Source organism: Cephus cinctus, unplaced genomic scaffold, assembly GCF_000341935.2.
Source record: "Cephus cinctus unplaced genomic scaffold, Ccin1 Ccin1_scaffold0215, whole genome shotgun sequence".
NCBI classification, from domain to species: domain Eukaryota; kingdom Metazoa; phylum Arthropoda; class Insecta; order Hymenoptera; family Cephidae; genus Cephus; species Cephus cinctus.
In genome coordinates this window covers 2,573,436-2,597,128 of record NW_014332933.1, presented here as the reverse complement: position 1 = coordinate 2,597,128, position 23,693 = coordinate 2,573,436, and the positions used below count along the sequence as shown (strand labels likewise).

At 34.6% G+C, this 23,693-nt stretch overlaps 4 protein-coding genes across 15 annotated transcripts; 3 read left to right on the top strand and 1 right to left on the bottom strand.

Annotated features, from left to right (window-relative positions):
• Nucleotides 1-54: 54 nt before the first annotated feature.
• Nucleotides 55-16,682, bottom strand: LOC107264997 (kinetochore-associated protein 1). 6 transcript variants are annotated; one of them, XM_015733873.2, is made up of 33 exons: nucleotides 16,247-16,682; nucleotides 15,944-16,185; nucleotides 15,767-15,877; nucleotides 15,564-15,684; nucleotides 15,357-15,499; nucleotides 15,093-15,292; nucleotides 14,555-15,018; nucleotides 14,307-14,483; nucleotides 13,804-14,225; nucleotides 13,563-13,731; nucleotides 13,379-13,474; nucleotides 13,115-13,306; nucleotides 12,922-13,052; nucleotides 12,746-12,851; nucleotides 12,435-12,675; nucleotides 12,182-12,332; nucleotides 11,954-12,108; nucleotides 11,586-11,887; nucleotides 11,218-11,513; nucleotides 10,982-11,139; nucleotides 10,702-10,905; nucleotides 10,505-10,620; nucleotides 10,328-10,437; nucleotides 10,126-10,244; nucleotides 9,778-10,056; nucleotides 9,609-9,700; nucleotides 9,197-9,537; nucleotides 8,928-9,119; nucleotides 8,611-8,842; nucleotides 8,244-8,546; nucleotides 8,073-8,156; nucleotides 7,961-8,006; nucleotides 55-187 (listed from the first exon to the last, which is right to left on the bottom strand). In XM_015733873.2, exons 1-32 carry the CDS (start codon nucleotides 16,376-16,378, stop codon nucleotides 7,977-7,979), a joined length of 6,111 nt encoding a protein of 2,036 aa, XP_015589359.1. In that variant the 5' UTR covers nucleotides 16,379-16,682; the 3' UTR covers nucleotides 55-187; nucleotides 7,961-7,976. The 6 variants fall into 6 exon arrangements, with proteins under 6 accessions (XP_015589359.1, XP_024938385.1, XP_015589357.1 ...); XM_025082617.1 differs by lacking the exon at nucleotides 55-187 and adding an exon at nucleotides 1,291-1,350; XM_015733871.2 differs by lacking the exon at nucleotides 55-187 and adding an exon at nucleotides 5,709-5,842.
• On the top strand, nucleotides 181-5,389 carry LOC107264999 (lysosomal alpha-mannosidase). 2 transcript variants are annotated; one of them, XM_015733882.2, is made up of 17 exons: nucleotides 181-448; nucleotides 510-612; nucleotides 686-767; nucleotides 825-1,010; nucleotides 1,093-1,298; nucleotides 1,571-1,707; nucleotides 2,197-2,330; nucleotides 2,570-2,783; nucleotides 2,852-3,048; nucleotides 3,118-3,320; nucleotides 3,391-3,596; nucleotides 3,672-3,882; nucleotides 3,973-4,090; nucleotides 4,173-4,449; nucleotides 4,520-4,765; nucleotides 4,824-4,973; nucleotides 5,054-5,389. In XM_015733882.2, exons 1-17 carry the CDS (start codon nucleotides 329-331, stop codon nucleotides 5,273-5,275), a joined length of 3,012 nt encoding a protein of 1,003 aa, XP_015589368.1. In that variant the 5' UTR covers nucleotides 181-328; the 3' UTR covers nucleotides 5,276-5,389. The 2 variants fall into 2 exon arrangements, with proteins under 2 accessions (XP_015589368.1, XP_015589369.1); XM_015733883.2 differs by lacking the exon at nucleotides 2,197-2,330 and adding an exon at nucleotides 1,891-2,024 and having other exon boundaries at nucleotides 5,054-5,275.
• On the top strand, nucleotides 5,450-7,925 carry LOC107264995. The gene is made up of 5 exons (XM_025082639.1): nucleotides 5,450-5,561; nucleotides 5,645-5,996; nucleotides 6,068-6,862; nucleotides 6,944-7,465; nucleotides 7,547-7,925. The coding sequence occupies exons 2-5, from the start codon at nucleotides 5,645-5,647 to the stop codon at nucleotides 7,891-7,893; spliced, it is 2,016 nt and encodes a 671-aa protein (XP_024938407.1). The 5' UTR covers nucleotides 5,450-5,561; the 3' UTR covers nucleotides 7,894-7,925.
• Nucleotides 16,683-16,822: 140 nt separating the features above from the next.
• Nucleotides 16,823-23,693, top strand: LOC107265003. 6 transcript variants are annotated; one of them, XM_015733893.2, is made up of 11 exons: nucleotides 16,823-17,124; nucleotides 17,194-17,477; nucleotides 17,549-17,704; nucleotides 17,871-17,996; nucleotides 18,350-18,504; nucleotides 18,574-18,687; nucleotides 18,790-18,850; nucleotides 18,943-19,232; nucleotides 19,313-19,444; nucleotides 19,516-19,737; nucleotides 19,803-23,693. In XM_015733893.2, exons 3-11 carry the CDS (start codon nucleotides 17,583-17,585, stop codon nucleotides 20,924-20,926), a joined length of 2,346 nt encoding a protein of 781 aa, XP_015589379.1. In that variant the 5' UTR covers nucleotides 16,823-17,124; nucleotides 17,194-17,477; nucleotides 17,549-17,582; the 3' UTR covers nucleotides 20,927-23,693. The 6 variants fall into 6 exon arrangements, with proteins under 6 accessions (XP_015589379.1, XP_024938396.1, XP_015589381.1 ...); XM_025082628.1 differs by having other exon boundaries at nucleotides 17,194-17,704; nucleotides 18,943-18,989; nucleotides 19,068-19,232; XM_025082630.1 differs by having other exon boundaries at nucleotides 16,824-17,124; nucleotides 17,194-17,704; nucleotides 19,803-20,680; nucleotides 22,516-23,693.

Below are 23,693 nucleotides of genomic sequence, written 5' to 3'. Positions count from 1 at the left end.
TCATCTTGTTATTTTTACTGTCTATCAGTCTCTTGTTTTTTTATTTATTACTCTTAATAGGCATTTCGTCAGAGCCAACGAAGATGGTAATCCTGAACTTGAAACTTCAATTCCTCAAACAGAAGACATTCTTACGCCATTGCATCGAAACGATCCGGTTGAGTAGCTTTTCTTCGGTGTGTAAGTCCTACACAAAGTAATAGAAATCACACAGGGAAAGAGAACTTTCGTGGGGTCAGAGCACGAGGATAAATAGAGAGCATCGAGCTCAATTATCTTATTTGTCGTACACAGTCGTCCGTCGACTGATGAAGTAAGGTTTTTCGCCATGAAGCCGAATATTATTTCATTCCTTCTTGGTGTGCTGTTTATTCAAATTTTTCTCCACGAAAATTCTGCGAGAGTTCAACGTAAACGCAAAGAGAAAACACCGACTTGTGGTTATCAGGTAAAATAAAAGAGAAATTTTGTTTAGCTGATTTAGAGGCTAATTCAGTTTTTGTTTACAGACATGTCCCAAAGTGGATTCTGAAAAATTGAATATACATTTGGTACCCCATACTCATGATGACGTAGGATGGCTAAAGACCGTTGATCAATACTATTTTGGGAGTAAGAATGTATTTTCAAACTTGATATTAAAATTTGAAGCATTATTTTTATTCAAAATAATTTTTCTCTCAAGGTCGCTCTTCCGTTCAAAAGGCTGGCGTGCAGTATATACTGGATACAGTTGTACAAGAATTGTTGAAAGATCCTAGTAGAAGGTATAATTCTTAACTAATTATCATTAAATCGTATTAATTAAAATTAATTTCTTTCAGATTCATTTATGTGGAAACAGCTTTCTTATGGAAATGGTGGTCAAACCAGGATGAAACAGTACGCGATCAAGTTCGGTCGTTGATCAATCAAGGTCGACTTGAAATCATTAGTGGTGGATGGAGTATGAATGATGAAGCAGTCACTCATTATAATTCCATTATCGATCAATTTTCTTGGGGTCTAAGGTCTCTTCATTCCATACACTAATAACCATAAATATCAAAAAGACATTGTCTTGATTATACAAAATTATTATAATGATTCCAGACGACTGAATGACACTTTCGGATCCTGTGCAAGACCTCACATTGGCTGGCAGATTGATCCCTTTGGACACTCAAGAGAACAGGCATCCATATTTGCGCAAATGGGATTCGATGGGTTATTTTTTGGTCGACTAGATTATCAAGATAAAACAAAACGGCTCAATGACAAAACTGCGGAGTTTATATGGAAAGCCAGTCCGAATTTAGGTAACGTTTTTGTTATAATCATTGGTCTTCGGGTTGATGCAAGCTGCAATATCTATAAAAGTATCAGCAAATGAATACAACCAAACATGACTTCAACTTGGAAGCCTGGATATTAATTTGAACAATGGCCGCGAAGGCTTTAAAACAATGATTCTGTTACCCTTAAGAACCAAAGTCATCTAATTAATATACATATAACATTGTTAATTGATCTCACTGGATATACTCAGTTAAAAATTATAAAAGTAAAATTAATATTATATTTGTTACAGGTGAAAAGGCTGATCTGTTTACCAATGTACTTTACAACAATTATTCTCCACCTCCAGGATTTTGCTTCGACGTACTTTGTGACGATGAACCAATGATTGATGACCCTGAAAGCCCTGACAATAATATCGATACACGAGTACGTTATCACGTTAATAATTTTTATTTGTTATCACTTAATGAAAGTCCTCGTACCATTTCACGTCGTACAAAGCTCAATGTTTCTTCATATTAATATAAAAACTATGCTCGTGCAAGCTTTTCTACGGTTTATTGCAAAAAAAAATGTATTCATGTAATGTAAGAACTTTTCTGCATGCAGATCGATTCATTTTTACAATTCGCGGACAAGCAAGCTGAGCATTACCGTACGAAAAATATCATAATGACCATGGGTGGAGATTTCACTTATCAAGCTGCGCAAATGTGGTACAAAAATTTGGACAAATTTATAAGGTACTAAGTCAATAATGGCAGGTGTAGATGCGTAGATAAGTTTCAGTTTCGCCCCCCCCCTCCCCCCCACAGATACATTAGTTAAAAAGAATTTATTCGAAATGACGAGCAAGCGAGAATGCGCCTTTTGACCTCCTTTTTTTTTGGTAAGTCAAAAATGATACCTTGACAGGTGGTGCTGTTTCTGGCTTTTGCTCAAATTCAGGCAAGGTTCTACAAGACCAATAACATTATTCTCACTATGGGAGAAGATTTTAACTATCAAAATGCAGAAATGTGGTTCGTTAACTTGGATAAGCTGATTAGGTAAGATTTTTAAAGATCATCCATGACTTTTTCAAATAAGCATTTGAATAGTCTAGTAATATGTCATTGTAATACAAAACTTATGTAAGTTATGAACCACTATATGCACTATATAATTGTGCCTATAATTTATACAAAATTAATTAGTCAATTCCATTCTTCCTTATTTTATAGTAGAAACAAATAGTAGATACTTAAAAAAAAGAAGTGTACAAGTATTTATGCATTTTGAAATCTAGATACACAACTGAACGTAATGGATCAACTGTGAATGTTTTCTACTCAACACCATCGTGCTACTTGAAAGCAGTAAATGACTTGAATTTAACTTGGCCAACAAAAACTGATGACTTTTTCCCATATGCAAGTGATCCTAATGCATACTGGACTGGTTACTTCACATCAAGGCCTACAATAAAGTTCTTTGAAAGAATAGGAAATAATTTCCTGCAGGTAAATGCAATGCCAACCTATTAATAATAATAGGACGCTAAATGAAACGCATATTTATATTATTTCAGGTGTGTAAGCAATTGTCAGTATTGGCAAATCTCCAGTCAGTTGATAAAAACTTGGAAGAATTTCGCGAAGCAATGGGAATAATGCAGCATCATGATGCTGTAACTGGAACGGAAAAGCAAAAAGTTGCCAACGATTATGCTCGAATTTTGTACAAGAATATGTATCAAGGAGATGACATAGTATCCAGTTCGTTGAGGTAAATGACAAATAAGAATGTTGAACATAAAGAAAGGATACTGTACTGATGTAATATAATTTTTAACAGCAAATGGATACTCAAGAATAAGAATGAAAATTCAAGTCCTGTGCAATTCCATTCTTGTTTAGAATTGAATATTAGTTCTTGCACTTACACCGAGGAGAATACAAATTTTGTTGTCACCCTGTACAATCCACAAAGTCAGCCAGTTACTACTTATGTTAGATTACCAGTTCAGGGACAGTCTTACTCTGTAAAAGATTCTACTGGTAAACATTTATCAGTAATTCTAATTAATTTGATATTGAAACAGAAAAAACTAATATCCTCTTTATACAGGTACTGAGCAGAAAACACAAATTGTACCCATTCCAACACCAGTAATAAACATTCCAGGCAGAAAAAGTAAGGCGACAGTGGAATTGGTTTTTGCAGCTATTAAAATTCCAGCCCTTGGTTATCAATCTTATTACATCAGTGAAAATAATGCTGCGCAACATGTACATTTAAGTCATGCGACAATAAATTCCTCAATGGACAGTGCAGTACGTATTAGAAATTTAAAAAAATATATTTCAACATACTTTTATTCTAAAAATATTAACTGACCCAACATTTAGCTCTTCAATATAACTGTTAATGGAAATGGAAATGTTATTGTACAAGATAAACATCAAGATATTGAATATACGCAATCTTTCCATTACTATGAAGGTGCAGAGGGTAACAATAAAGTATTTCTTAATCGATCGTCCGGTGCGTATATCTTCAGGCCAAAAACATCGGATATAAAAAATTTGACAAACACTGGTTCTCATAAAATTTACAAAGGTACATCTACTAATTAAAAATTACCATAGTACACTGACGTTATTAATAATATAATGCTCGGTATACATATATTTATTCCCAACGTTTCAGGCCCATTGGTGGATGAAATGCATATAACAATAAATGATTGGATCAGTCAAGTTGTCAGAGTGTACAACAAAGAAAATTTCCTTGAATTTAATTGGCTCGTGGGGCCAATACCTGTAGGGTAGTATATATATATATATGTATATTTCTTGAATGATAGTAAAAAAAGAAGCATCATGTTAACTAGGTATTAATTATTTCAGCGAACACATTGGCAAGGAAGTAATAACAAAATACTCAAGTAACTTGAAAACCAACAAAATCTTCTATACAGATAGCAATGGTCGAGAAATGATAAAACGTATTAGAGACTTCCGTCCAACATGGGACGTGAAAATTGCTGAGCCAGTATCTGGAAACTATTATCCTGTGACATCAAAAATATTTATCAATGATAAGAAAAGGTCACTGAAGCTGAGTGTCTTGACTGATCGATCTGAAGGGGGTACCAGCCTGAGGGACGGAGAAATTGAATTGATGGTATTGTTTAATTTGACATATAACATATTGGTGAGACAAGGAGTTACACAATATTATATCCTACTATTAGGTTCACAGAAGATTACTCAGTGATGATGCTTTTGGAGTAGGAGAACCGTTAAATGAAGAAGCTTTTGGCACAGGACTGGAAACAAGGGGGCAACATTATGTAATCGGAGGTAGAGCCAGCGACGTATCTTCTATTGTCTTAAAAGAGAAGAAACTAGCTCAGAAATTAGCACTGCGTCCATGGACATTTATTACACCGGTCGAAGATATAACTTTTGAGCAGTGGAGTGATGCATATAACATGGAAGTAAGTATTGCGAACAATTTAATCAGTCAGACTTGTCTAATTCAATTTTTAATTACAGTATTCTGGTATCTCCAAAGCAATACCAGCCAATATACATATTCTAACATTGGAGCCGTGGAAGAGTAATAGTATTTTGCTCAGACTGGAGCACATTTTTGAAATTGGAGAAGATCCTCGTTATTCACAACCGACTGAAATAAATATTCAAGTTCGTGAACTTTTTTGACCGAATTTATTCAGCCCTTGTTCGGTTTCCTTGTTTTCATAATTTTTTTTTTTTCATTTTAGGATTTGTTCTCTACGTTCAGAATTGTTTCTGTGCGTGAAACGACCTTAGGTGGAAATCAATGGATAAGCGAGCTTAATCGTCTAAAGTGGAACGTCGAGTCTAATAACATTATAAATAATCAAAGTAATTATGTGCAAGAAATTAATCAAGATGGCGCGATTAATGTACTATTAAAACCAATGGAAATCCGTACATTCATTGTGGAGGTTGCTGCTAAATAAAATAAATGATTAATTAGTGTATAGGATATATTTTTAATAATAAGAATTCTATTAGGCAATGTAATTGTTTATGATTTTCACTGTATGAATTCAATAAATGTATTTCAAGATGGAGTACACAGTCTTCGTGAACTTCATAAAATCACTGAATATCAGAAAGAGTTCTGAATCATTCCTAAACCGAGAATAATTCGCGCCAAACTTTCGGCTGCTATTTTGACATCTTAAGTTTCATTTTTCATGTTGAAGAAGTTCGAAATTAAGTGTAATCATTTATTGCAATGAGGTTGGTACCATTCGCAGGTGTAGCTAATGAATTATAAATGTCATCAAATAGTTTGGTTTATTGCTTTACTATGATTGACATAGATGACTGAAACGGATGAAGAATCTTGGGCCCAGACATTGATAGCGATAACACCAGAATTCAATGGTCTTATTCGCACCATAAAGAGTGACATAACAATATCCGGTAAAAAGGATATCAGCCTTAAAAACGATCCCGCCAGTTTCTCAAGTAGAAAAACGATCTTCGCCGCGAAGCCAAAATTCATAGACGATAATGAGCTGGAAAAAAAGAGCTACAGGGATGTTGAGAATCAAACATATTTACAAGGAGTTCCAAAAGTTCAATTGCCATTTAAATATCGCGATGAAGCTACACAGACACTGTATTCGGGCAAAATTCGTCCCGAGATAAAACATTTTCAGGAAATTATAAGTAAAGAGTAGTTCCTGTTAAAAGTTTTCGAATAAGATTCGTGAAATATATTTGAATTGATGATTTTTCAGCTACCTTGAACGAGAAGACAATGCCACTGATGAAAATCAGTGAAATCACTCAAACTATTATTACGTTTAATATGGAATGCACTCAGGATGATGTTGTCCAGGAATTACAAAATGGTATTTCTGATGACGAAAATTATGATCCTCAACTTGTAGTCAAAGCTAATGAAGATGAGGAAACAGAAATAGAAGTCTCTGATATTTTAAATTTTATGATTGATCGTGTTATTTGGATTGGAGAACCTACAAGTACAGTGGTTGTGAAGAAGATGAACCAAGAGATCCAGACAATTTTAAAGTACCATAAAGCAATGAAGAAAATGTTTATGGACAATGAAACACAGACCGGTCTAACGTGCAAGCCTAAGGATTCCAATACAAAATTAATTGCTGAGTACAAATTAACTACAGATTATATGAGAAACTACTTAGAAGAATGTTTCCAACAAGCTGTACATTCACTGACTGTAGCGAATGATATAATTGATGACCTTGTCGATAAGTGTGCTGAGAGGGTCCATTTTCCACCAAGAAATGTAGCTACACAAACAATTGCACCGTGTAAAGTCCTGGAAGATAAGGATGATGAACTGTTACGCAAATTAAAATTGCCAATAACAATAGATCCTTTCGAATCATCCATCATAGTTATTCCTATAGCAAATGATATTCTAGAAGCAGCATGTAATATTGTCTGCCAAAAAGCACACCTTATAGTGAATGGTGTCATTAAAAGGGTTGTGGACAGATCATCATTAATTGGTATTAGATTAGACCAGATTCGCAAGGATTCACAGAGTAAGTTATGTACAAAATAAATTCACACTTTGACTCCTAACCCTTAATAATTATAAAGAACACAATTTCTTTTGTTATCAGAAGGAAAACCGATAGAAGACATTTTCACGGAGAGAAGAAGGAAATTAAGTAAATTAATGTTAAAATCTAAGACTGACGAAATATCAACACAAACTAGTATCGCTGGTGTGCCAGAAGTTACAAAAATACAAGAACCGAAGGAAACACTTTGTTCAGTATGCAAAAGAGATTCTATCTGTCATGTCTGTCTGGCTGCGGAAAAAGAAACTGATTTATCAATAGAAAATATTAAGATACTACGTACTCAGGATATTCTCCTAACTTATAATCCATGCTATGTAATAGCAACAAAATCAGAAACAGCTAAAAATCCAGCATTGGTACCAACATGTCGACCAAAAATCGAGGAAAAAGCTAAATTATCTCAAGCAAAATTAAATCATAAAATCGCGATCCCTTGCGAATCTGCTAATATTATCGATCAAAGTACTAAACGTCATCCTAAGAAAATTAGTAAGGAATCATTAAGTGGATGGTCTCACGTCGTTGACACATCCTTATCAAAAACGTGGTCAATGCAAAGTAAGAAAAATTCAAAAAATTCATTTATACGAATTGAATTTTCTACAGAAAATATATGATAGATATATGTATGTCGTACAGGTCCCACAAGTAGCGAGAGTAAATCTATGGCGAAGATAAAGGAATCTTCATCAAAATTTTTGCCTGAGAGATGCAGCATGTCCCAAGGGGGTCTAGCGTTACGGACGATAGAGGCGTTGGACATTTTGAAAAATACTTTTTGCACCAGGGAAACCTGCGAATCGGTATCGCTCTCTAACTCTTGCAATGCACGCTCTCGTGAAGACAGAGCGCAAGGAAAGTTAATTTGCAAAAGGCAAGACAAAATTCAGTGTGTTACAAAGGAGAGTAGAAATCGAACAAAGGAAAAACAGAGTGATGGCTTCAAAGTTATTCCAATTAGAATAATATCAGACTCCGATTCATAAGATGGGTCACTTTTCTAACAGAAATGTAAATATTGACTCTAGTATGTATATATAATCTTAAACTCACATTCCACATAATTCCCTTATCTTCTTTCATCTTGCAAAATCTGAAGCTGCAAAGGAAAGTTATTAAAAATTTAAGTCAAAGTAAGAGTACAGTATACGTATTAAACACTTACGCAAGGAGTCGTAAAGATTCCCTTCGAAGAAAGGGCCTGTAAATCCTTCACTACATTCGCTATGTCATACGTATCCTTGATTTTCTGAATGTCAATATAAGAATGAAAAAAGAAAACATTTATGACTATCTTGATAAAAAAAAATATTTTAACATTTATTTCTTTACATACCTGTAGAACGTATTTTTTATCATCCTCCGGCAAGAACGGCAGAAAAGCCGCAGCAAGATGCGGTTGTTCACAGCGGAAACAATATTTTATGATTTCCTTATAATTAAGTTTACTAGCGATCGGACATGAATGCAATAAAATCAAAGTTCTAATACAATCATCCATTTGATTAGGGGTCGGTTTCATGTTACTTTTTCGAAACGGATCAAGTATTACAACCTGCCAACTGGAAGTGAAGCCATTGCAATTGACAATGTGTGAGACTGTGCCTACTGCCGGCAGAACTTTTTTCAATTCCGTGATCTGCAGAAGAAAAAGAACAATTATTAAACTCACATATAATAAACGAAAATTTTTGGAGACGCACCATTAACAATTTAGCCATCTGCGTAAGAGTGGAATCCCACAACGAATAATCTTGTAATTTAAAATCCATACAGAGCTGCAAGATGAGTGAAAGTGCTCTTGGCATATAAGAATGTGCTCGCCATAATATTTGTGCTAATTTGTGCTTTGAGCAAACTTCTAATGTACTAATATTGTACGACATACCGATGATTTCCAATTCGCTCAAATATTGCAAACTTTTCATATATCGTCTGTAAGAAATGCAATTATTTAATACACTCTCCATGGTCCCAGAATTTCCTGTGCAAAAATACCAAAACCTTGTATGTACACTACCTAATATCATTTAAATTTCGTTTAGTCAAGTCCTGTAGCATATCAGGAGTCATAATGGACTGCAGAACTTGAAGAGCGCGATAGCGCATACCAGGTCTGTAATCACAGGTCTCTGTTCCTTCTTCAAATACAATATTTATCAAAAAATTCGCTGATAATATCAGATCACTGCACTCAATGATATAACAAGCTCTGCAAGTATAAATGTAGAGGAGAAAATTGAATGTTTATTTAAAATTAAACAATATTTAAACAACAATATGACATACCTAAGCAAATTGTCATCAGTGATGACAATATTGATGTCGGAACTGTACGATTCGAATGATAGAGACTGCTTGATATCCGGTTGCAGCCATTCCTGAAGCAATTCCAGTCGCAGCTTTATAACGTTGATATTAAATAAATCACCCAGAGCAGTTACGGCTGAATTTATATCAGGTTTCCTCTGCGCGGCTCCTCTACCACGCAATGCTATACTTTCATCCATATACAAATCACGAACAAGTTGTACCGGAGTCATAGTCAATGCCAAATAGCGATCTTCTCCCAAGCCATGAGTATATAAAATATGTTTAGAAGTAACTCGTAAATATTTATATTTAATTTTCTGCAATAAGGACAAGGATTTGCAAATAAATTTACAATCACTTATAAAATACCTTATTATAATTGCCTTACTTTGATCATTTCTTCATCTGTGTTACTGGATTGCAGAGCCCATTTATTTGCTAATATATAACATTCTTTAGCTGCTGCGACTTGATCAGCACCTTGTAATAAAATTAAATATAAGGAAGATAAATAAAAGTTATTTGTAGAAAGTTCTGTGCAGTATAGAAAAATTCACCTTGCGCTGTGTGATTTACAACGTAGTATAAAGCTGCTGTGCCATAGTACAGCGCTTCTTCATCTGTCATACGTTGAATACATTTTTTCACATCCTCCAGTAGAGAAGTATTTTTTGGATATATCAACCATTCATTGTTACTTCGTTCTGAATCGACATTACCCCATGCTTGAGTCACAGCCCCTTTAACCGCCAGTATGCAAATTATACATTCTTGTAAATCTAACACAGGCGCAATCTTCAACCATTTCTCATACGTCCTAAGGTTTAGTTCAGGGGCTGAAAATCAATGTTTAATAAAATATTATTTATATGATTTTATTTGCAAGTTAAATTAATTGTAATTACTTATAATTTTCCATTGATCGATTTGTGGTAGAAATGGAAGTCTCCAATCTGCGATTTCCGGCAGAGAATTTTCTAAGCACAGCTGGGACCATTCTTCGCGTTCCAACGCTGTTGGGCTCCTGTAAAAAAAAAAGCGTATTTTTAATAAAATTGCTTTACGCGATCGCGAGATACCTACAAAGTATTTAAATAAAAAGTTTACCCGACGCGAGTGTAATGTTTTAAAAAATAAAAAAGACTAATTTTCTTTTCATTTCTATCCTCTGCCAATTCATAAATAATGAGGAACACTTCGTAGTGGTAGAAGTTGATCTGCGTCAAAATCAAAGTAGTAATTATTTATTAGTTAAAATTTAATTAACAAACATGTATGACTCACTTCACTGGAAAGTGAAAGAATGTGTCGTTTCATCGCAACTTTATCTTCGATTCTTGCAGCGATAGTTTTACACTTTTTACGTAGCCGTTCCACTTCGACTTCGTCGATTTTCAATTCTGGCAATTTGATTTATCACATAATTATACAACATAAATCATTTCATTGTATCATTTATACTACTGATTTTAAAAAACTACCTTTCCGTCCAGAAATAGTAGTAAAATTTAATTGAGGACACCATTTCTTCAATACCACTCTAATATACAAAATAAAGCATTCGTCCAGATCAAATCCAAAAGACTTGCAAAATTCTTCTATTAGTTGCATTATATTTTCTTTTTCAGATTGCATCATTCCGTCTAAAATCTTTCGTTTGGTCTCCGTCGTGGAAGATTGTATATCTAATACAATAATTAATTAATTATAAAATACTTGATAAGCATTTGACGATATAAAAGATTGCTCAATGAATCACACCTCTGCACGATAATCCATTATCTGTCAGTTTTCGTGACCAGTACTGTAATACTCGTTGATGGTAAAAATTTTCTGTTTGCTTTTTGTCTTTGATTAGTCGGCAATACTCATAGGCCAGTTCCATCAGCGTATTGTGTCTGGTGTAATGACACCGATATCTAAATATCAATTAAAAAATACATATTATTACCATTGCTCATTAGTTATATAATGTGTATGCATAATAAAGTACTCACGATTTACATATGTTGTGTAGCCACGACAAAGCAGCAGTTTCAGAAACCATAAAGAGACAGGCAAGGCCTAAGTGCATGTCAAGGTACTGATCGTTAATTACATTTAGAAGTAAAGGAAAAACGCAATGCATTATCATATCATATGTCCGTCCGATAATTGTTGCATTATTGGGCAAAAGAGTTGCGCAGCTAAAGTATAACGTTTTTGCTATTAGAAGTAAACCATAGTTTAAATGCTCGAGCTGGAGATCTTTTACTCTGTCAAGCAAAGTCTTAAAAAGATTTTCAATCTCCATCTAAAAAGATAACGAATGATAATTGGTTAAATGTAACTTTCAAAACATTTAGAAATTGCACAAAAATTTTACTTCAGTCATGGACATTTCCTCTATTAATCCTGCAGTGCTGTTTGTTCTTGTCACAGCTATTTGAGAATTAGTTGTATCCAAAGGACCGGCACAGTATAAATAGATTCTGAAGGCATCACGTATAAAAGAAAATATTGTTTGGGGGATACAAATAGCTTTGTCTCTATAAATTGTAATAAAATTCCAATCGGTCTTCCCAACTAAATCGTATTTTGATTCCGCTTCGTTTGATACGTCGAATTCGCTCGTGGTTTCAAATAATTTCATCCACTGAATTGACATTAATATATCACGCAACTGATCTGTAATCATTAACCATTTATTAGGTGGCGTAAATAAAATAATAGTCAGGTAATGATTTAACTTACTCGGGTGACAAGAACTGAGCGCCGTAGCAGATAATTCTTTCAAGAAACTCAAAGCCTGTAAATCCTCCCCTGCGATAAGTATAGATGACGAACAAAGTCTCGTTATATAACAGATTTCACTTGCTGGAATACTTTCGAAACAGTCTTTCAGTTGTCTAATTAAAATATTTTTCCATTAGTTAGTCATTCGTGACAGACAAAGTTACGATGTAGATCTAATGTACGCACAGAGAACATTGCCTGATGACTTCCAGATTCTTTGTTTCCTCCAGTAATAAGCATGCGGCGAGAAAACTTGGGATTCCTAAAAGATGTGCAACTCTTTGCGTTTTCTTGTACACGAAACGTAATGATATCTCGCCATTTGTTGACTGCATTTCTGTTTATTAATTGGTATGCGATATTTAATTAAACATAACTAAATGTTGAATGTTTCTGACAGAATACTGTAAAGGATAGAACAAGGTAAAATATGCCTTACCATTGAGTATACATTTAATATAGTTGTTTAAAAGTTCTTCTTTTTCAGATTGATAATTTGCTAATGAGACATTGATATTGAATTCTTTCCTCAAGCAGTATATAGGACGGAGGTACGATGCAATTAAAATTGTTTCATTAAACTTCATTGTAAGTGGATCTTTTTTGGAGTAAATCTTTGATAATTTGGTTGTTACTATATTCAAAACCTCCATATAGTGCTCGATCGAAGCACTCATAATCTAAATAATAAAAAAAAAACCATATCAGGGAGATATAAATTAGAAATTTAGACCTTTAATTACTTCCTACCTTCAATTTAAAGTTCGCCACTATACGGTAAATTATCTGTTCACAGCAATACGCAGCAATATCATTATCTAAATTACTTATTAAAGTCATTGCCTTATCAATATCCCTATAATAAAATACATAAATGGAGGATCTGTGTGAGGATTTTTACATATATTCTTATCACAGAAACTCACCCATTAGATAAGTAAAAATTGACACACATAGAGAATGCCGTTGCTTTAAATGTGTCATTACGTTTTGTAAGCTCGCGAATGTCATCGATCATGTCATTTCGATTTTGTTTTATAATGTACATAATTAATCGCTGTAAGAAATAATTTATCATTATTGATTTTATGAGATGCTATCGCATTTTAAAATACTCACGTTATTCAAGGACACGTGCTCGCATTGGTACTTCTTAAGTATTAACTTTGTTGGGATAGAATCGCTCTCATTTTTAATCTCCATTGTTAAGGGATGATCGAACGCATAACTTGATTTGGCTAAAGCCACCATTGTTTCGCTCCAAGGGACAGGAGCTTTTCTAAGAATATGCAATGTCTGCTCCAAACGATTCTATGGAAATAAAATATAAGAAGCTCAAGATAAGAAAAAACATTATTTATAAAGATTATGTCATAGTATTACCTCAACGTTATGTATGAATCCAACAACAGTAGCTAATTTTACTTCACGTAGAAGATCACCTGAGTACCAGTAATCTCTCGGCCGATTCAATATTCTCTGATAGGATAAATGGTAAAACAGATTTACATTAAAATGTATACAAACTGCGAACTTAGTGTTAAAAACATGAATGACAATTATTTACCTGTATATAAGATATGAAGACGCTATCATTTTTCAGTGAATGATTGAACATATATTGTTGGAGAAATTTTAATGTAAGCGCTGAAGTTTCTTCGGATCTGACTGTGTTAAGAAGTAAATAAACCACTTCAATTGGTTCTCCCATGTACATGTCCAAAGGGATTGTGACTCTATTATAAACATATCCAATTGATTATTACTTCGAATGAAAAAATGGATAGTTAAAATATATTGATATTGACCTGTGATTGCTCTTTAACTGTTGCAAGTCATTCAGTGCTTGATTGAGAGTCATGAGGTGTTGCAATGGTGAGTTTCGAGTGGTATATTGTTGTTGCAAGTAAAAGCACAGCTGCGATTCTTCCAATTTTAATAATTCCATCAATCCACTGACAAAGTCTAATCCTATTAAAGGCCACTGAGCAGGATTTAATTTTTCCAATCGTTTTGTAAAGTTACAGCTCCATGGAATAATTTCAGAAAGACTGCTAGGGAATACAGACAGCAAGGACGGTATAAAGTGGCACAGCCACGGTCGTAACTTATCCAATGGAGTTTCCAGAGGAATAATATTTAACATATTTCGTATAATCCCAACATTTAATTTCGATATAAACGAAGGAAGATGTCTGGCCCATATCAGAGCTGCGATTTCTAATTCAGCCTGTATAAATTTGTAAATATATGATACATAAAATAAGATAAACATAAAACTTCATTAAGCGAGTGTCTATAGCATACTTACCCTCAACAAATATTTTGCGCATTCATCTAATAAATTTTCTTTTGAAAATTGTATCCATTCGTTATCCACGTGCTCTTTATCGGATTTTATTTTCTGGATTATTGTGAAAGTTTCAAGTTTATGCAAAGTACTATTCACTGTTGATAAGAGTTTAGTGAGATCGTTGTTATTAGACTTCTGTAAATAATAGATCGGAATAAAGCATATATATGGAAAATCATGTAGTTTGTACAAAATTAAATAATTACCTCAATACAATGAGTGAGCCTTTCGCGCGCATATAAAAGTAGTTTTCTTATTTGTTCGTGCTCAGTCACCAGAGCTTTAATACAGCATTGAGAGACGTAAGTAACGTCTGTAATTTTATCCAAAATATCAATAAGTGCATCTACTTTGTTCACTTGATCGTTCGTATTGCTCCAAGGATCGAATTGGCTCATAAGTAATGACGCTTTAGCATTGTATATGGGTTTCATATCCAAGCGAAAGTTTTTTGCAAAAACTTCTGCTTCATCGAACTTTCCTCTTCTTAATAATCGCGCCAAACGATACTCGGGTAGACACTCGCTTATAGCTTTGACACTAATAGTGTTTACTATATTTGAAGGATTGCGTAAACCTTCTAAAAATATTATGTCGTCCATGGCACTTCCATAAAAATCAACTAAATATGTTGTACTTGGAACTGTCATTTTAAATTTAACATCGAAATCTAGGGAGAATTAAAACAATTAATTACCTGAAATTTTATAAATGAATTTATGTGATAGAGCATTCGGTATATACCAGGAACAGTAAGGACTTGTAAGATGGTTGTAAGAGACCCTTCTTCAGGAACCATCAACATGAGTATTCGAGGTGGATCATTAAATTTTTCTTGTATAAGTATAAAGTCCAAAACAGGACCGTTCCAAATTTTTTTGCTCAATAATGTTAAAGGACACACCATGCTTAAACAATGATCCTTGCAAAGACATAATAAAGTGCTGTAAAAAAATTTTTTTTTAGTATATTATTTATTATAAGTTTTACTCAATACTGTGATGTTACCTATATTTTTGAAACTGCACTTTAATATACTTTTTCCATGAATCAGAGTAATAAAATTGGTTGTTCAACCATACAGTGAACTTTTCCCCACACATTACTACAGATGGCACGTTACTTATTGTACCAACTTGCACATGAGTTATCTGAAAATCGTACCATGTAATGTTAAATACATGATTTTGAAAAATATGAATAAGTGGAATTTACTTTGTTTTTTACTGTTGATGTCATCTTATGGAATTGCATGTTGTTTACAATATCATTAATAATTGAATCATCTTTCTTTAATAATAGAGAAGAAATGAGTTCCGCATTAAATTGTGGCATGCTAAAAAATGTGAATGATAAAGTGTCAAAATTAAAGATAATACTTTGGCAGTAATCATTGTTGTACATATTGAAATAAATACCTATAAATTGTGCTGTTACTGGCAACAAGAAATACATCCAGAAACTTATCATGCTGTTCGAGAAAGACCTTCTCTATTTTATTATTGCATTCTTCATCATTAAAAATATTCCTAAAATCATTAATCATTAAGTGACATTATGTTATCGATCAGCATGCGATAATAAGGAGTACATACTTGACAAAAACAAGTTGTCCTCTGGTAAGTAAATGTAAACAAGATAAACTTCCATTTGACAGTGTCAAAAATAAAAAAGATCCAACATCCGATATACAATATGATGTTACGTATGAATCAAAGCTAACACTCAATAGTATCTCCTGGCAGATCTCGTTGCTAAATATTGTAATGGTCTTATCAACAGCCACGCAAAGTTTTGCACATTGTATAGAAGCCTGCACCGTAGGATTTGTAGTAACCTTAGGAAACAAAGAATTATAATATACAATACTGTCACTACCTTTAAAGCTCATAAACAACCTGTTCATCCGACTGAATGGTAGCAAGAGTAGAAGCTTCATATATGGAGCCATCATTTTCAGCAACAGTTCTCGCTCCAAAATTTACAGTCTCTTCTTCAGGATCGAAGCCTGATAATATTTTACTCCACATAATATCAAGAGACTTTATTAATATTTACAACACTGACGATATTTTGCCAGAACTAAATTTATCTTCCTCTGACCGTTTAAATTCAAATACTGTCTGCGCGTTCCAAAATACAAATCTCTATCCATATAACAATACCAGCTGCAGTTGGAAAAACTAAACATCCTATTGGCTGCCAATCAGTCGGAAATTATTAGACATCCAATGACGTGTTGTTAATGACAATTAGCACTAGATTGTGAACAGTTTAAATATTCCTATTTTCTACAAAATGAGTGAATAGCTTATTGTTATTCATATATCCACAAGAATACATTCTGAATATATTTGTAAATATTTCTTAGGTTATGCAAAATTGCATAAACATTTATGACGGTTTATTTTTCAGGAAATATTGCGGAAGTGATGAATTGTACGTCGTACGAAGAGATATTGGACGAAATGGCATCCTGTTTACGCCTATGATCTCACAACTGTAATTTTACAACTAGAAAGGCTGCAATGCGTTGTTGTTGTAAATAAACGATCGGCTAATCAGTTGAATCAGTTTTATAACGAATAACGACTTATAGATCTCATTTATCTAATCTGAGTTATGTATTGTGGATCGAAAATTTTTATTTCTAAACCAGTGGTAGTTAGATTTGAGCTACGTTCCTGGTGCTGAATGAGAGTTATAAAATGACAGTGTAAAAGAATTTACGGAAGGTAACGGGCTATGATACCTAAAAACTATGTGAAGCTTCTAGGTAATGAGTTAGCCGAAAGATTAGAAGATTCGTTCGCTTTATATAAGTAATATTTTTTATTATTCATAGGCGTAGTGTCCAGGAACTTCTTTGGAACGTGGAGTTAAAAAAAAACTATTCATATTAAATGACAATCTAGATTCTTATCTATGAAGAGATAGATGGAGAACGTGAGTGTAACCAATGAATATAATTTCAAGAGTGCACGAGTGCACATATCGTTCGAGTGTGTCCAGTGTTAATTGTCTTGAAATGATATCGCGGGTCTCATCTTCGCGGGTTGTGTTTCCTAGCACAGGATCATGAAAATGACTTGAGAAACAGCTCGTCGACAGCGGCTCTCTTATACTTGGGTGTGTACTTGTTTAAGTTACCCTTAAAGTGATGATATGAGCAGCGACTCCCATTCCCGCGATAATCCTAGATTTGAAAACCAAGTGTAACTGGAAGCAGAGAACATGGAATATCGTCTACTCGACGAGGATGCCTGGTGTTATTGGGTCGTCTCCGTTGGGGCTTTATTCTCCTTCGTTGCCCTGGTTGCTGCTTGCGTCTGTAGCTGTCGCCGGAATGAGAATAAGTATGTTACTTATGTTTTACCTGTACTACAACAAAAAGGGTTCAATGCTTGTCCTATGATTGTCTAATGTACTCCTGTTTTTATGGTACTTCTTAAGAATGTACATATATCATACATGTAACGGACCTGGATGCTGTACTTGACAATGATAACTCTATCGTGACAGGAGCGAGTTTCTGGGACTTGCGGGTATGGTAACAATCGCCCATCCTGACAATGAAGGTTTCAACAGAGTGCCAACAACGGATGCTTCCCAGCCTGTTACACAGGATACCACTGATGGAGGAAAAAGGTTTCGAGCAAAGACCTGGCATGGCTGCATGTGGATTCTACCAGCTAATAAACATTTAACCCATATTGATTTACTGTAGAGCATTCCAATCGCTGTAATCACCCAAATTATTAAAATACTCTTCATGTACATATTTCCTTGCAGCTTACTATGGATATGGATGCTTTTCAAATAACAATGCCTTAATCTTTATGTCACTAACAGTGTTTATTAGTATCCCCCACTTCCTTGGGCGCAGGACTCACCACAGCATTTATAAGACCTTTAAGTGCCTTGCACAATGAAATTTTTATTCACACTGAACTGCATGAACAATTTTTTGTTGATCGTCTAAGCATATTTTTTTCATACAGATCCACAGGAGCAAACAGAAGTCTTCCAGACATTCCAAAGGATAAAAGTGCAGCACTTGAGAATAGGATTGAAGCTAACACCCAGGACATAATCTACGAGGCGAACGAGACCATCGGTGATCCATCTGAGCTGTATGCAACTGTTGAAGATAAAGGTACCTTAACTTCTAGATAGGAAATTTATTTTTGAACTATTTACAGCAAACAGTATTTTCATGCCGTAGGTGATGCAAGAAAGCATGTCAGAGAAATACCAAGCATCTCCCAACAAAGTTCCCTTGTTCAGGATGACGCTGTATCGCCATATGCAAGATTAAAAAGTCCCAACTCTAACAATGGTATACTTAAATTTCATATTGACCTTCTATATCTTCAATTTTTTGATTTAATTATTGCATGCTTCAGTGTACCTATCATCGCAAAAATTAATCCTATTTTAGATGAACATCCTTATGCCCAAGTTCAAAATATTCAGAAGACTGAGGCTAATTCACAAAATAGGTAATTCCAGTGCTATGCAGCTGGTACTGGCTTTGCTTTCGGAGGATTACTATATTCTCTAACAGTGACTAACATCTAATTGACTCTTCCAGGAATACGACCACCCACTTGATAGACACTAATAAGCCATCAACCTCGAGTAATCATACAAACTGCAATCCCGTCGCGCCGCCGCGAACTCGCAAATCCTCATCGCACAATTCTCTCCTGAATGTAGAAACTTCGTTAGACATTCAAGCAGCCAGCGCCATAACCGGTGGAGTCCAGGCCAATCAGGACTTGCCCTATATGACACCACCGATTCTAATGCCTCTACCGCACCCACCACAATCCCAGCACGAGAGTCCGCAGCAACATTTCAGCGGTGATTCACAAGATTCGAGTAAATTTTTCGCTGATTAGAAACAAAGAAAATCATAACCATCTATCGTAAAGTGTACACGTGCTTACGTCTTTTTGCAGAAGGTTATACAAGCATAAGTGTACGGGAACCCTTGGCCAATATAATAGCTCAAACTAAAGCAGCACAGCAGCAACGTCAATCATCGCGGACTCTCACGGATCCACATTATGCCACAGTTTCAGATGATTCAGGTAGCAGAATATTATGGAATAAGATATATCATTAATCAAACTATATCTCAATGAAATAATATTTTATTCAGATGAAATGTATGCTGCCATCGACGAACAGGATAAAGTTTACACTAGTGGTAGCGAAACCTATGCTCAGATCCAACCAGCAATTGTGGATCCAGTCAGAACTACTCAGAGTGATCAACCTAATGTCAATCAAACTTCACATCTTGAGGAGTCTCATCCGTCCGCTCCGCAGCCACCGAGCGTAGACAGTCTTCGCCACGTAGCTCATGCCCACTCCAGACAAGGTAAAATAAATCAACCAAAAGTAAAATCTATCTGTGGCTTAATCTGATGCCATTTATCTGTATAGCATCATCTTCGAGTGCCACCAGCTCCGTCGCCAATCTGGGTTCGCCAAAACCAGAGAAACGACAAGCCAATTCTCCTCTACCTCCACCACCCGAAGGAACAAACGACGTCTACGCGTTGGTCGATAAACGCGGTAAGGGTGGCGAGGATCGTTTAAGATCAAGCGTATCCTCAGGAAAGTCCTTAGAAGACATGTACGCTAAAGTCGTGAAGAAAAAGCGAGACACCGAAGACGAGGTACAGGATGCTGCTATAGTCGGCAATGCTAACCAAAATTCTGAGATGCCACTGCCAAACAGAAAGCTCAGCCTAATAGAAATTAGTCGAGCCTCATGGTCTAGTCACGATTCCGTAGAAATACAAAAACGCGAGCCTGAAGGTTCGCACTTTGCCGCAACAAATCCGACAGGAAATTTTCACAACGAGGTAGATATTGATTATCTAAAGATACAAAGAAAATCCGAAGGTGACGCCAGTCGATCTACTTCCGGTTTTGATCATGGCTACGAGGCGGTGGATACAACTCGTAAGAGCGCTCCCGTGACAAGGACTATTTCCGGAAATGATCCGAACTACGAAGTGCTACGTCCTCAGTATTCCAGGGTAGAGGATTCTCATCATCAAGGAAACTCTAAAGTCATTAGAAATGGTATAGATGTCCTTCCCATGTATTCATTACCTTTTAAGCACAGACAAATCAGTAATGCCAGTAGCGAAGATCCTGGATATGAAAAAGTCAGATTAAGGAGGAGGATCGACCTGGACCAGGATACTGATTCCGAACCAAATTATGAGAGTATGCCGCACGATTCCGGGGAACCAAATTACGCGTCAGTTTGTCGACCTGGTGACAGCGATACGGATCCTAATTACGAGTCGGTGAGTCACAGTGATCCGAATTACGAGAGCGTTAAGTATATGAGCGTTACGCAAAATGAGGATCCTCCTTATGAGCAAGTGAACAATTATAAGCAGATTGATGCTGATCGTGATGGTTATGAGAAGGTTCGAATTAATCGAACTGATAAAGGCATCGATTCTGATTATGAAAAGATCAGTTTGAATTATTCTGTTGAACAATCCAATGACGGAGAAAGCGATGACGAACAATACGTTCAGGTCTAATTTAATTCCTGCGAATGACTGATCGATGACGATGATGTACGAAATAAAATGGCTACTTTCATTGCACGGGCGAATATCATGGAAGAGTTTATCTTTTTGATATTTACGTAAATTTACCAAAAATCTGATTTGATGTTCGAGAAAAAATGTCGTTTAATTAATATATCGATCAGATAATAAATTTCGACTTTTAGTCTAGTATAAATTTTGAACTTTATCTTTTTCATTATTCCAATTGAAATATACATGCCTGTATAATATTGCAACTGCCTTGACATTATGGGGAGGATAAGACTGAACAGTGAGACAAGCTTAACAAGCGAAGGATTCTTTGTCGCACAATTACTTTGTCATTATATTATTATACTCAGGATGTTATATCAAGAAAGCGTATATCGAGTGAGAGATAAAGCCAATTTTATTTCATACATCTCGGGCGCCAATACGTTGTCGTTTATAAACGTAATCGCAGAAAAACGCATGGGGAATTAAATTCTTTTTCGTCGTCGTACGTTTAATGATTCCATTAATAATTCCATAGTGACGAATGAGAACTTCAATTTAAATATTATCAAAATATTTCAATTAAACTATTGGAATCACTAGACATAGTTTTACATTAATACAGCTCGCTGTAACACATGTAAATACTATAGCATATTTTTCATATTGTATTTGCATAGCTGAACGATATATATTATTTATATTTATTTATTAATACGTGAAATTACGCGTATCGATTCGACTAAGGCAAAACAACGATCCGCCATAAGTCATAATAATTTCTGATGTTCATTTCATATTTCTTGTTGTAAATTTATTCATTATTTTTTTTTAATTTTTTAATTGATCGCTCGAACGTACTAAACGTAATTCATCGAAGGATAGAAGTAAATGAAAGAAAAAGGAAACGAAAGTGAGCAATGCCTTTATCATAATCGATCAATTAAGTGATCTATATTTTTTTATACATTATATTGGCTCTTGGTATATCAGCTGGTCTGTTTATAATTCCAAATCGATCAAACACGATAACAATTGCTAAGATCTTTGCCATTGTTAAGTTTTCTTTGGGACTATCAATCAGTCTTATTAAAATTTCACTTCGCTTCACTCCTCACTCTAACGATGAAAATCAGCATATTCTATATAATAGCATGGGGCAAGAATAGAAAAAGAATATATAAGCTCTGGTGTGGAAAGTTACCTTGTGACAATGTTGATAGACCAAATGTCTATTGACATTTTTAGTTGAACATTCTAAAAGTTCATATAACTTTGTACCAATAAATTTCATATAGCCTATTCGTAGTTGTTGCAAAGAGAGTGAATTTTGTCAAAGAGATAATAACACCATGAGTAAACATAAAAGCATAAGAATCATGCATAAAACTAATAGTACGGTTAACAATTGGCTTTCGGATTAGAGCTGCATTTGGAAATTCCAACCAGCACCAACTCGTAAGCCAATTGTAACCATATGAACAATGGCTACGAAAGCCTTAAAAACTTTAACTGATAGTATCTTTTTAATTTCTTTTTATTTCAATATAAATAAAAACGTTTATATATTTATTGCTTTTTCCAAGATATTTGCATAAGTAATCGTGGACATCCAACAGCTAAGGATACTCGCCAGGAAGAACACTCTGAGGAAATGTAACAACTATGAGTAAGGTTCTTGGGCTGTAATTGCACAACTAATGCTCATCCATGCCAGCAAGGACTGTACAAAAGAATAATAATATATAACATCAGCTATCACGTTATTCAAGTTTGCATTGACATAATAAGCACATATTTGTATCTTGCGCAATGATAAATCCTGCAATTCCTCGCTAATATTTCATGCCTGGGATAACCAACAAGCTTTTATCCAAAAATCACATGAACAGATGCATTTAGATTTTATCATGGTCCTAATAGTACAGAGAATGCGTAAGGTGACTTTTACGCAAAATAATAAATAATAAGTAAAAGAGAATCCCAATGGAAACTATTGTTAATAAAATATTGTTAGAAACGAAAATATGGTCATTGATGACCGATATACTATTTTCTTAGAATTATATTCCTTCTGCGTAGGAAGGCCTTTCGTACCGTTATTGAGTGCAATTGCCAATCGTGTAATACTTTTGTGACTGATATATGCTAGATAATGATGACGATAATAATAATATTAATAAGTATAACAATAATCATGCCTACTAACACTTATATTGTAGAAGGGTAACCAGAAATTCATCGCCCTGATGACATTATAACGACTCATTAAGAAAGTATAATATATTATATATATATACGTAACTAAAAAAAAAGAGGAAAAAAGTTGAGCCCCCAGTGGCTTTATACAACAGACAGATGCCATTCCGTTAAATTACATAATTAAGAGAACGACAAAAAGGAAATAGAGGAAAAAAGATTCCATCTAAATTCTGTATTCAATAATGTTAAAATTTGCATTTTTCTAGTTAAACGTTAAAAAACTTTATATACAGTCGAAAGGAACGTCGTTGGTACTTGTAACTTCGAAAAACTCTAACGGCATTCGCTTGTATATAACATGATATTTTATTAATAGACAATTTAATAATGAAAAGAAAAAAGCGTGGTACTCATTCGCAGGAACCTCTTTTTCATACCTCTTAATATTCAGCTGACACTTAGTATGAATATCGACAGTGACATAGGAGATTAAGGAGTAGCGTCGATGAATATGAATAAAATGGAGTTTTTTGATTTTGATTAAAAAAATGTATTATTCTCA

Bases quoted from the DNA above. Each gene is read 5' to 3' on its own strand.
- LOC107264997 (XM_015733873.2), bottom strand. From the start codon at position 16,378: ATGTGGAGTAAAATATTATCAGGCTTCGATCCTGAAGAAGAGACTGTA. The intron at 15,685-15,766 runs GTATTTATTTCA...CACATTTTTTAG, and splicing joins AGTAACAGCACAATTTATAG to CATGCCACAATTTAATGCGG. The intron at 14,484-14,554 runs GTAATTATTTAA...TATTATTTACAG, and splicing joins GGCTCACTCATTGTATTGAG to AAGTCTAATAACAACGATCT.
- LOC107265003 (XM_015733893.2), top strand. From the start codon at position 17,583: ATGGAATATCGTCTACTCGACGAGGATGCCTGGTGTTATTGGGTCGTC. The intron at 17,997-18,349 runs GTTTCGAGCAAA...TTTTTCATACAG, and splicing joins ACCACTGATGGAGGAAAAAG to ATCCACAGGAGCAAACAGAA. The intron at 19,738-19,802 runs GTAAAATAAATC...TTATCTGTATAG, and splicing joins TCATGCCCACTCCAGACAAG to CATCATCTTCGAGTGCCACC.
- LOC107264995 (XM_025082639.1), top strand. From the start codon at position 5,645: ATGACTGAAACGGATGAAGAATCTTGGGCCCAGACATTGATAGCGATA. The intron at 5,997-6,067 runs GTAAAGAGTAGT...ATGATTTTTCAG, and splicing joins ACATTTTCAGGAAATTATAA to CTACCTTGAACGAGAAGACA. The intron at 7,466-7,546 runs GTAAGAAAAATT...TATGTCGTACAG, and splicing joins AAAAACGTGGTCAATGCAAA to GTCCCACAAGTAGCGAGAGT.
- LOC107264999 (XM_015733882.2), top strand. From the start codon at position 329: ATGAAGCCGAATATTATTTCATTCCTTCTTGGTGTGCTGTTTATTCAA. The intron at 1,299-1,570 runs GTAACGTTTTTG...TATTTGTTACAG, and splicing joins GAAAGCCAGTCCGAATTTAG to GTGAAAAGGCTGATCTGTTT. The intron at 4,450-4,519 runs GTATTGTTTAAT...TCCTACTATTAG, and splicing joins ACGGAGAAATTGAATTGATG to GTTCACAGAAGATTACTCAG.